Source organism: Mus caroli, chromosome 4 (genome assembly GCF_900094665.2).
Source record: "Mus caroli chromosome 4, CAROLI_EIJ_v1.1, whole genome shotgun sequence".
NCBI lineage: Eukaryota > Metazoa > Chordata > Mammalia > Rodentia > Muridae > Mus > Mus caroli.
This window is the reverse complement of record NC_034573.1, coordinates 103,819,648-103,831,860: the sequence shown is the minus strand read 5'-3', so window position 1 is coordinate 103,831,860 and position 12,213 is coordinate 103,819,648. Positions and strand designations below refer to the sequence as shown.

The window sequence follows — 12,213 nt, the reverse complement described above, 5'->3', positions numbered from 1 at the left end:
TCCCAGTGTTGCCCACCCCCAACATATAGTTCAGCAGCAAGAAAGCACAGGAAGGGTTCTCACCCCAACTCTAATGGCTGTGGGGAAGAGAAGAACTCCCATAAGGTACCCATAGACCAGAGTCCCAAGATAGCTGTCAAGGCAACCTGTTCACTTGTATCCTGCAGAATGACCAAAGGGGAAATGACATGACAGACATAGCAGGAGAGGCTAAGAGTATGGGAGACATGAGCTGTCCAAAAGGACTGAAATGGTAGGAGACGACCAAGACTGATGAGACTGAGAAGTTAGGGGGATCCAATACTCTAGCAAGGATTCCAAGAATTGCAATGTCTTCATTAAGGACCCAGTCAAAAGCCTAAGGGATACCCAGCTAAGATGCAGGAGATGGGTCTGATCTCCCATGTACTGAAGGGCAGAGTAGGCTGCACTCAGGGAAGTGATCCTGAAGGCAATTTTCTTAAGCTGGTTGTTCCTTGGGACATTCTTCTTATATTCCTACATAAAAATTCAGGTCATTTTCTGGTGACAGGTACATGGAAATTCTGACATTTTCAGTCTGAACATACAGCCCCAATTCAAATATTACTCAGAAATTGTAATGCCAAGTAACTCCGACTGTTCAATACTTCATTTTGTCTTTATTCAACAGCCAGATTTCTCCTCCCTGTGCATCCTGTCCTTTTTATAGTTGGATTCTCGGAAGTGCTGCTGCAAAATCTGGTAGCTGCAAGCAGAGGAGGAAGGAGAGATGCTCTTGGCAAAGAAGTTCTGACTTGAACAGGACTTCCTAAGAAGGTTTTACTGGAGAAAAGGCAGAAGGCTGGCACTTTCCTGGGCATGTCCTTGGAAGGCTGGCATTTTCCTGGGCATGTCCTTGGCAGTGTTCAGGGTACTTTAATGGGACCCTAAGACACATCAGGTGCTTGGGCTCCAGGATTCAGTGTTCCTTGCCATATTCTGATAGCTTTGATGTTTTATAGCCAAACCTGCTTGTTTAGGATTAGACCAGAAACAAAACTTGGGCTTAGCCTCAGGCATTTGTGAGGGGGCTGCTGGGTACAAGGTATAAGGTGATTAGACAGTAGAGCCCTCTGGGCCCAGATGGCCTTTCCGAATGGGGAGAGCAGAACTTTCTGAGCTTGGCTCTCTTCTCCCTTCTATACTCTCATCTTTCTCTGAAGAAATGAGCCCCAGACAGCACTATGCCATTCTCATACCCTGAGCTCACACCTAGCTTCTATCCCTCCTGAACAACATTCATGTAATCGCAAGCTTAGTTCCCCATCTGCAAGGAGTACACCAGGAATTGTCCTCACTTGTCCCTTATGTTGCTAACAGTGACTAAGCTCCTCACCCCTCTCATTTACATGATAAATACCTATTTTGTGTAAATACATGTGGAAGACACCTTTGCTACAAATTTGCCACTCTGTTCTTCTGGCCTCTAACCCAAATGGGTGTTACACTCTACTGTATCTATTCCAACTGGCTACCCTGGAGATTCACGCCCAACTCCTTATGGCTCTGGATAGCCTGTATTTGTTATTCTAGGCTAGAGGGCCAAGCCAAAAGAAGTGCCCACCTCTGCTTTTTACTTATTTTATCCTCTAATTAAAGGCAAAGAGAATCTGTTCCCTACACCCAGGTCTATGCTTCTCACAGCACACTGAGGTGGGGATGCATGGTCAGTGGGGCCCCTTTAACAACCCCAACCAGAGACTGGCCTGCTTATGCACCAAAACAAAACACAGCACTTGCAGACTGCAATGTCTAAATGTAGCTATTACAGGATGATATTAACAGGCATGTCTCATGCCTAGTTTAGGGGCCCATTAGCTAAATGGTTGCAAGTACTGGTTTTTCTGTCTTAGCCCTGAGCACAAAATAGCCCAGAGTTTGAAGAGGATCTTGGGAGCATATTTTTATCTCCTTATTGCAGTGAGGTAAACAGGGTACAGGGTACACATTGATGAGAAGGATGCCTAAGTTCAGAGGCAACAAATTGCCCAAAATCATCACACCTGTGGTAGAAAGACATGGTGGGGATCAGAAACACAGCTGTCTAAATCTTAGAAGATGATCTTCAGTGAACGCTACCTTTTCCCAGGTAGACTCTGACCTCAACCATTTTACCTGTCATAGCCAAGGACAGGAAGTGTGGACTGAGTACAGAAAATGTAAATTTGGCCTGCCTTGATGCAGTTGACCCCATTCTTTGCAAGAAAACTTAATTAAGCTTTCCCTAGGTTTATGTTTCCTCCACTGTGAAGCAGGGAACTGGAGGTGAAGGTCTATGAGGCAGCAATGACTTTACAAAGATGGTCATAGACTCTTCTGCCATCCCTCCTCTCCCTCTTATTGGGTAAAGGAAAATTGTATTAAACTGATGACTAAGAAACTGGAACTTCAGCCTCAGCTCCACATTCACTGTCCTTAGTTCCTCTTCTACAAAGCAGATGCTTGGGCACCTTGATTTCTAAAGAGTGTGTGCATGCAAATACATGTGCATGCAGGTCTATACAATGCAGCAGGCAAAGAGAGGGAGGGAGCAAGGTATGCAGGGGAAGGCACTACAGTTACAAGAAAAGTGGGCAGAACTTCACATGCCAGCAGGACTCCTCCCTTTCTCAAAGGCTAATCATACTTGGATTTGTCTAATCATTAAAGGAAAGGAATGAAGCCAGAAGGACATCAAAGTCCAGCCTGCTGAGAACCATCAGTTTCAGATGAACACGGAGCTTGTGGCAATGGAACCAGGAGTGTCAAGGAATGGAGTCAGAACTGAGACAACAACGCACCCAAGCCTGGGGCTACATACCTATGACATCGTGGTGGTGGTCATCTATTTTGTCTTTGTCCTTGCTGTGGGAATTTGGGTGAGTGGGGAATTAAGTAATGCTGAAGCCTGGCAGGAAGGAAGAACAGCCTTTCACTTTGAGGAGAGAGAGAGAGAGAGAGAGAGAGAGAGAGAGAGAGAGAGAGAGAGAGAGCGCCCAACCAAAGATAGCTGATACTGGTACTTTAGGAATCATCCACTTCCTTCCTCTTTCTCTCTGTATATGGCTGACTGAAACTCAGAGACGCCCATGGCCTGCACAATAGCTTCTGTGAGTCTAACCCTCCTCTCTTCTGCCTCAAGACTCCTATCTCAGAGAAGTATCAATCTTCAGCCTTCTTCCATTTCTATTCACATCTAAAACAAGGAGCTAAACTCATGTTCTCTTGGGGGATAGCACCTTCCAGATTCCGAAGTTCCTATTGTTCACTGAAACCACAAAGCTGAGGCCAAATGCAGAATGTTGAGGTCAGAGAACCCTGAGCCCAGATCTTACTCCAGCAGTCAGAGCCATATGGCCCTGGGGGTGTGGAAACCTCTCAGTTCCCCATGTGTTTGCAGTGGATACTGTTGAAAGCTGTAACCATTCAGTGACAGGACACAAGCAAGCACCTGGCACAGTGCCTGGCATGCAGGTTCCAGGCAATAAAGAGAGTCTGTTATCAACACAAGATTCTGCTGAAAGGCCAGTACCTTCTGACTACTGTGAGGTGGATTATCACCCTACTCTTAGCTAGTCAGGAATTCCTATGGATCTTAGTCCTCTCCTCTGGGGAGGTGCTAGCCCTTGCTTCACAGGCTTGCTATGGGGAAAAGAGGTTGGGAATCAGGAGGTCAGCAGCCCCTGTGGTAGCCAGTGGGAGAACCCTAATTCCTTTTCTTTTTCCTTCCCCTACTTCAAGGATCTCTTTTCTCAGATCTAGTCAGATCCCACTATGAAGTAATTTTTACTCCCGTGTCAGCTTTCTGTTGTGACAAAACGCTGTAAATCAGTTTAAAGAAGTAAAGATGTATTTAGGCTCCAGGTTTCCTAGGCCTCAGACTGTACCCAGCTGACTGTTACAATGGATGCATAGGAGGGCAACAGGAACATGCAATGGAGGAGCATGATCATCGCATGCACACTGGGAAACAGACAGGGAGGGAGGAACATGCTGGTGACAAGACATAACCTTCAAATACACACCCTCTGTAACCCTTTTTTTCCTAATCAGAGCTCATTTTCCATAGTTTTGCCACTTCCCAATAGCCTATTTGATTTTGAATCCAACAATGTATTGATGTATTAAGTGAGAACCCTCATAAAGCAACAGTTCCTGAACTCTCCATGTCTGATAGCGCACCGATGACTAAGTATTTAACACATGAGGCTTTGAAACAATTTAAAACATGAGGCTTTTGAACACAAATTGCAACACACCCTTACCCAGTATCAGCCCACATCACAGACTCTCATCATGCCCTAACCATCCCTTAGCTACCCTGAGCCTAATATACACCCTCTTCTCTACATCAATACCATAGATGTGGAGAATCCACAGCTATCATTCCAGTTATGTTAGTGTCTTGACGAACACATTTGGCCTCATGTTCCCAGAGAAAGTGCTTACACTCACATCCCAAAACAGGCTATTGCCTGACCACCTACTGGCTCTTTCCAAGATCCTCAGTGGGCTCAATGGTATGTTCCAACTCTAAGCCATATCAAGGAATAACCGAATAGAGTCCCTCATTTGGCTCAGTGTTCAGAGATGTGTTCTCTCAGTGTTCTGAGTTGGTCAGTTACAACAGTATCCTCTTCAGTGGGAAGAAAGAAGAGGCTAGCTCAGGGGTGAGTTGGTCATTATGTCCCTGAGACAAATTTCAATGAATCTTTTGGGAGTAGCTGCTAAGAAAGGGGAGAGGACGGAGATCCTAATTACCATCCAGAATGTTTTCTGAGCATTCTACTATTCCTGAAGACCTGGACAGTCTTTGCTTCCTTTGCTCTTTCTATCAGGCCTGAGAAATAGATAGAGCAAAACTAACAAAGATAATGCGGTACTCCCACAGACTACAATTTAAAAATATTGACACCATCAGTATACAGACAACTTTGCTCTACCTCAGTTCTTGCCTTCTTCGTCCCCACAATGCCCCCAAATACCAAAGGGGCAGTTAATCTGGGATGAAAGATGGGGACTTGTAAAGAAGCTTGGAAAATGCTAACATCTCTGCATATTCTTTCCAGTCATCCATCCGTGCAAGTCGAGGGACCATTGGTGGCTATTTCCTGGCTGGGAGATCCATGACCTGGTGGCCAGTGAGTTGACCTTCCTCCCTCCTCTCCCAGGATATACTCTCAGCTTTCACCACCCATGGTCTTCTCTCAGCTTTTCTTGCCAGAACTATATAGGTACTATGCTAATGTTTTTCCCAACTCTGGATACATCTCTTGCCCCAATCCACTAGCAGCCTGAGATGCCTCTTGTGTGTGTCACAGATGGCTCTCTAGGGGTTCTTTTGTTCTATCTAGAAAGAAATTAGAGATGGAAAGGGGGCATATTGTTGATAGCACTCAACACCAGAAGTTTGTAAGCTGTGATTCCAAACAGAAGGTCTATACAATAGAAATGAAGTCTCATGGTCCCAGAGAATTCTTGTTCTAGGTGCACAGGGCAGGGGTTGTTGCTCTGAGCTTGAAGCTCCAACACCCAGAGAGTAAATAAAGTTACATCTCTGAGCTTCAGGTGTTGGGCACCTCAACTGTTCAGCCTTTTGTGTCTCTCTCAAACTTTTTCATTGATCCAGATCTACAGTGCTGTATGCTCAGCTACCATTCAGCACTTAACAGTCTCTTTGGTTCTCAGTGGTCCCACTATATCCTTAAGTTTCTTGCAGTTTCTGACCTCAATTGTTTGTGTAACTCTTCAGCCTAAGGTTCTGTGTCACAGTTTTGAACATCAGGGTCATTAGTTTTCAGAGGGTTTTGGAACTCAGCTGCCCCCACCACTAAAGCTGGTATGCTCTGTGGTCTAATATCTGCTTTTCATGCAACAAACCCAGCATGTTCACTGAGTAGGAGAAGAGACCATTTAGGCCAAATATGTCTACACTGAGATGCAGCAGGCAGTTTGGGGAGATACACAGAAGAGAAGTCTCCCAAACCAACTGAACCAAAAGTGACAACCAATCAACTTATAGGCCAGAAAAGAAGTAAAGCACATTTTACTCAGAATATAATTCCTACAGTTACATCTTTGTATACATACAGCTTCCATTTCCACTAATCACACTCATTAGATAAGGACCAATCACAAGCCTCACACTGTACTAATGACAGACATTTTCTGTGCCCCTGGGGCGATTCTTCTCCTCCTGTGTTACTTGAGTAGCTGTAGAATAAGGACTCATCTGTCATCCACAAGTCTAGTCTAGCCCAAGTTATGCTCTTCCCAATTTGATGCATCTTTTCTGAAGAGGTCATGACCACAGCACAGCCTCTGAAAGTAGCCATTTGTGACTTCTACAGCACCAAAGTTGCAGCACCCCTCTGAAGCTGCAGTGTTAGTCTCCTCTATGGATCCATAAGGCACTGGAAGCAGCTGAGATAACACGATGACAGTATGACCAGTCACCCAATTGGAGTTGCTCAATTGACAGCTGCCCGATGAAGGCATTCAGGCTTAAGAGAAGAATTTGTCAGCTGTCAGTCAAAGGACAAAGCCACTCATACTCTCCACAGTTTTGCTCATTCACAGGAAAAAAGTTATAAGACTTCAGAAATAAATACCCTTAACAACACTTGATGCAACCTTGTATCCAAATACCCAAGGAGAGTTGAGTCCCCCTCCTCTGTTTCCAAATGTGGGCCTTATGTTGGGCACTGGATCTATCGAAGCATATCTTGAGTTTTTTTATGCTATAGAAATGCACAGAGCTGTGCGGGGTTATGAACAATATAATCAAACCTGGGGTATAAGAAGGCACTGGGGTTATCCATTGCTTGATGAAGTTGCTGGGTCTCAGGCAATGAGTAGATAGGAAGTAGAAATTATTTTCTTGAAAAAATGACATATACACTTACTGCTAAAGAAGACTGACATGAGATTGCTTTCAACAATCTCCAAAAACTGATCCCAGACATATGTAAACCTCATCTGTCCATCAGACCACACCCTAAATTTCTACTGACTCTTGAAAATTAACTCCTTTTTCCCAAAGTCAGATGAAGGGAGGTCCAGCCTCTTTAGAAACCCAGTCACAGCAAATGTACACGCAAATTCTCACATGCTCATTCATGTACTCATACAGTCTCCCAACCACATAGCCACACCTTAAGGCAGACACAGACACAGACATTCATAAAGCCAATGTTTGCATATACTTGCACAGTGCACAAATGTACTGTCCCCACTCACTCCCACACACTCATTCATATAATCTCACTTGTAACAAACCGACCCCCACATACTCTCACCTACTCACTTACTCTCTCTCTCATTCACTCACACATAATGTCTGCCATGTTTGCACCTCCGTTTTGGTGATACTCACCATGGCTGCCTGCTCACCACTGCTCATACTCTTCTCTTTAAAGAGTAGAGAAAACCCTGACAGCCTTCAGGCGCCTCTAAATATCTTGGTTATTTGGAACAGGAAGTCTAAGGACAAGGAACCCATGTCTGTTTAGCATGAAAGACTACCTGATCTGGGAACCTGGAATCTCACAGGGGTAATGCGATATGACTTGTGCTTCTATCCGTGCCCTTATGAGGAGAAAGAAGAACCCCCAGAAATGGTTCTACAATGTCTCAAAAATCACAGCCTCTAGCTGCTTCCTCTGTTAATGGTCCTGACCCAAGATTGTTTCAAACTAACTTTGACCCTTAACCTTACTTGTGCCTTGCAGATTGGGGCATCTCTAATGTCCAGCAATGTGGGCAGTGGCTTATTTATCGGCCTGGCTGGAACAGGGGCTGCTGGAGGCCTTGCTGTGGGTGGCTTCGAATGGAACGTAAGGAAGCTGACCTGACTGCTCCAGAGTGTTGAGGGTCAGAACCATCTCCTGTGCCTGGCCTTAGAGATGAGAGAGGGGGGGGGGGGGGACTCAGCTGGAGTTATTCAGAAAAGTTGAGATGAGGACCCGGTTCCTTCATTTCCTTGTTCAGGGCTCTCCCACACAACATGCTATATCTTCAGGTGGAAAGTTGCTCATCTTTTCTACAATCAAAATACTCTCTCTATGTTCTTCCAGGCAACCTTCCTGCTTCTAGCCCTGGGCTGGATCTTTGTCCCTGTGTACATCGCAGCTGGTGTGGTCACCATGCCACAGTATCTGAAGAAACGATTTGGGGGACAAAGGATCCAGGTGTACATGTCAGTTCTTTCTCTCATTCTCTACATCTTCACCAAGATATCGGTGGGTATGACTCCAAGTTGGATCCCTTACTGTGGGCCTTATGCTGAGACCATTGATGGCAGGGAAGGAAGGAGGGAAGAAAAGGGAGAGGGATGAATGGAGGGAGGGAATAAAATGAAAGCATGTTTGAATGAAATGAGGGTTAAAAGAAAGATCCATGGATCCACATGACCTCAGAGAGTGCCTTCATCCAGAAGTGAAGCAATCACAAATGAAGGATAAATGTTTTAAGTGAATATTGATCTTTCATTCCAAAAACTATCAGAGCCCATTGTTTCATCTCTTTATTAACTGATGCTTCTTCCTTCAGCAACAATTAATAGCCTAGAATGTTGGAGTCAGAAAGATTTCTACTGCCACTTTATTGAACTAAATTCAGAAAACAAATCTAGACAGGTTATATGAATTATCCAAGTCTACACAGAGGAAGGACTTATCTGGAATCAGAATTGGATTTTGACTGCTGTACCGCCAGAGGGTTTTCTCTCTCTCTCTCTCTCTCTCTCTCTCTCTCTCTCTCTCTCTCTCTCTCTCTCTCTCTCTCTCTCTCTCTCACACACACACACACACACACATACACATACACACTATAATATTATAGATTCTGAAATCAGTTAATAAACAATCATGTGATTGGCTGAACAAACAGACTGAAGGAAACAAAATTAATCAGATACTAGATTAGCAATCAAATTACTTTGAGGACCAACATTGTTAGCTGGGGTAAAGTCTATACTCCAAGTCCAATAATAAACCCAAGCACATAGATTATCCAGAGTCCATGGTTGCCTGGCCAGTCAGCAGGCCTATGCTATGCCCTGAAGGTGCCTGCATTGCATATATTCTCTCCTGCCATATGTTGTCTTCTCCATCTCCAGCTTTTAGCTTTACTTCCTCCATCTTCCACTTTCATTCTTAACTTCCCTTTCATAATAGACAAACAAATCATTCAGGCCTAGCTATTTTGTTTTTATATATATATATATATATATATATATATATATATATATATATATATAAACAGTTTTATTTCCCTCTAAATTCTACCATGCCTCCATGTCTGCAAGGTCAAAGCCATATTCTCTAGTGTGGCACTTTAACACCAAAACCAAACTCATCAGCATAGCACTTCAGTCTTGTCTTCACTATTTGATGACAGCTGAGGACAGGCTGAAGACACCTGCTAAGGTAGGTGACACACCTACAGCAACCATCCTGAAAGCATTGGGTGGCATGGACTTGTGGGTGCTGACTTTCTACAGACTGATATCTTCTCTGGAGCCCTCTTCATCCAGATGGCCTTGGGCTGGAATCTCTATCTCTCCACAGTCATCTTGCTGGTGGTGACAGCTGTCTACACCATTGCAGGTAAAAAGGAGGAAGGGCCATATTGATATGTAGAGACAGTGAGGTGACGAAGGATGCTTTCACTGAGACAAACACAGAAAGTTAACGACAGAGACATGCACAAGACGTGTGATCCTGAGAGAGATAGTAAGAGAAAGAGACACGGAGACAAACAAATGAAGACAGAGATCTAAGATGAGAGAGCTCACAGAGAAAGATGAAAAGACAGTAGGCAAAAAGGGGATAGGAAGTATAGAGATGAAAAATCCACTCCACAAAAACAGGGAATAAGAGAGACATGGGGTCCTGCTGAGGATGAGTTGTTCAGGGACGAGGTAGAAGATCAGTCTAGAGTCTTGGCCATAATCACTGTCTCAAAAGCCATGAACCCACTCTGCTCTGTTTCCTTTGAGTTATACAACTGGTATCCTGCCATAGCACCCCAGAAAAAAAACAACTTAGGGTTAAGTTAGCTGTCTTTGAATGATGGAACCATCTATGTGGGCCTTCTGAGGGAAAAACAGAGAGCCTGGGGATATTAATGGCAAAAACAATGGAGTGTTGATGATATGGTGACTAGACCTTGCCAGGGACAAACATAGTTGCATCAGAACTCACTGGTCTACAACTGGCCTCCATCATCCTTGGGTGGAATAGAGAGAGAGACTGTCACTAGGATTCCTGCTAAAAGGTCTCCTGTGTCTTCTCTGGTCTCCTAGTGTATCTGAACATAGAAGTAGGCCATAGAGAAACCTCCCATTGATGCTGACTGATCTATCCTCTCCTTGGGTACCCAGGGGGCCTCACAGCTGTGATCTACACAGATGCTCTACAGACTGTGATCATGGTCGGGGGAGCCCTGGTCCTCATGTTTCTGGGTAAGAAAGAATTCTAAAGACACCCTTTCTTAGCCCCTAGAATTTTCCATAGCCCAAAGCCATATAAATTTTTTAGGCCAACACTTCCTAAAATAAGGGTTCTCACTACTCCAAAATCCAAAGCCCAGCACCCTTGCCTACTCCCAATCTTTCTATCAGTTCAAACCCAGAGGCTCACATGGGGCTAGGAGTAGAGCTTCGGGCCATTTCTCATACCACATTTCTCCCACAGGCTTTCAGGAGGTTGGCTGGTATCCAGGCCTGCAGCAGCTCTATAGACAGGCCATCCCCAATACCACAGTTCCCAACACCACCTGTCACCTCCCACGGCCTGATGCCTTCCACATGCTTCGAGATCCTGTGAATGGAGACATCCCCTGGCCAGGTCTCATTTTTGGCCTCACAGTCTTGGCCACCTGGTGTTGGTGCACAGACCAGGTAATGTCCCCAGTCTGGCATGGCCCAGCAGGGACTTCCTGAAAACCAATAAACAAACAGGCACTTTGGTATAGAGAAGATTGCACATTTTCCTGGGACTGTATGGAGGCAAAAAGGGGCAAGTCATGGGGCTCACCTGCACTAAGCTATGCCTGCTCTGACCCAGTGACATATCACCACTGCTGCTCTTTCAGGTGATTGTGCAGAGGTCTCTTTCGGCCAAGAATCTTTCACATGCCAAGGGAGGCTCCGTGTTAGGGGGCTACCTAAAGATCCTCCCAATGTTCTTCATTGTCATGCCTGGCATGATCAGCAGGGCTCTGTACCCAGGTAAGAGCTAATGATGTGCTCTATGCATTGGGGTTTTGCAAGGCATTTACAGAGAAAGTATTTCTGAGATAGGTAAGCTACAGAAGGGACTGGCAGGATTTCTTCCCCAAGAGAACACTTAAAAAAGGAAACATTTTAGACATGTTTAGACAACATCATCTAGCTCCCTTATTTTGCAGATGAAGTTGCCTGTGTGGACCCTGACATCTGTCAAAGAGTGTGTGGGGCCAGAGTTGGATGCTCCAATATTGCCTACCCCAAGCTGGTTATGGCTCTCATGCCTGTGGGTGAGTCTTGGCTCCCACACCCTTTCTGCCACTCAGTACCTCCTCCAACACTCACACCTAGGACAGACTGAAGTACAAATAGACTGGAAAGAGTGAAGAACAAGACCCACTTCTGTGATCACTCCAATACACACACACACACACACACACACACACACACACACTGTTCCTCAAGCTTTCCTACCTGCTATGATACATGCTAGATACCTGCTATATGTTCCACGTATTGGAAATGCAGTGCTGAATGGCAGTTCCCTGATTCCAGGCTTTATGTGGTATCCAGGAAATATATCTGGGCTTCCCAAGAGTATAAGTCATGATGACCAAGAAAGCCTTAAGCAGGTATTGACCAAGTCTGGAGAATGTCAGAAAGAATTATCCAAAGGAAGTACTGCTGAGTCACAAGAAACGCCTGGTCAGAGACCAAGAGCATGTGAAACACCACTCCAGGAAGACAATACACCTGCAGATGACCAGGGAGGAAAGACCACACAATGTACCATCAGCACAGCTTTTCATGGGAATGATATGGTCAAACACCATGCAGAAGAATAGCCTTTTCTTTGAGAGCAAAGAAGGGCACTGGGTACTGGGAGATTTTGATCCAAACATGGATGATTAGATTTGTGCTTCCAAAGGGCCACTATGCTTGGAGAGTTCAGCATGGAGACAGACTATGGGGGGAAGGTCAAG

General features: G+C 44.9%; 1 protein-coding gene across 3 annotated transcripts in view; it reads left to right on the top strand.

Annotated features, from left to right (window-relative positions):
* The window catches only part of Slc5a9 (solute carrier family 5 member 9), a 38,640-nt gene that overhangs the window by 6,570 nt on the left and 19,857 nt on the right, over window positions 1-12,213 (top strand). For 2 of the 3 annotated variants that reach the window (XM_029475725.1, XM_021160027.1), the window contains exons 2-10: window positions 2,671-2,879; window positions 5,070-5,141; window positions 7,731-7,835; window positions 8,076-8,240; window positions 9,503-9,608; window positions 10,385-10,465; window positions 10,698-10,903; window positions 11,098-11,233; window positions 11,413-11,520. In XM_029475725.1, coding sequence (XP_029331585.1) covers window positions 2,730-2,879; window positions 5,070-5,141; window positions 7,731-7,835; window positions 8,076-8,240; window positions 9,503-9,608; window positions 10,385-10,465; window positions 10,698-10,903; window positions 11,098-11,233; window positions 11,413-11,520 — 1,129 coding nt within the window. In that variant the 5' untranslated portion in view covers window positions 2,671-2,729. Of the gene's footprint in view, window positions 1-2,670; window positions 2,880-5,069; window positions 5,142-7,730; window positions 7,873-8,075; window positions 8,241-9,502; window positions 9,609-10,384; window positions 10,466-10,697; window positions 10,904-11,097; window positions 11,234-11,412; window positions 11,521-12,213 lie in introns of those variants that run through there. The other variant, XM_029475726.1, reaches the window with a different exon arrangement.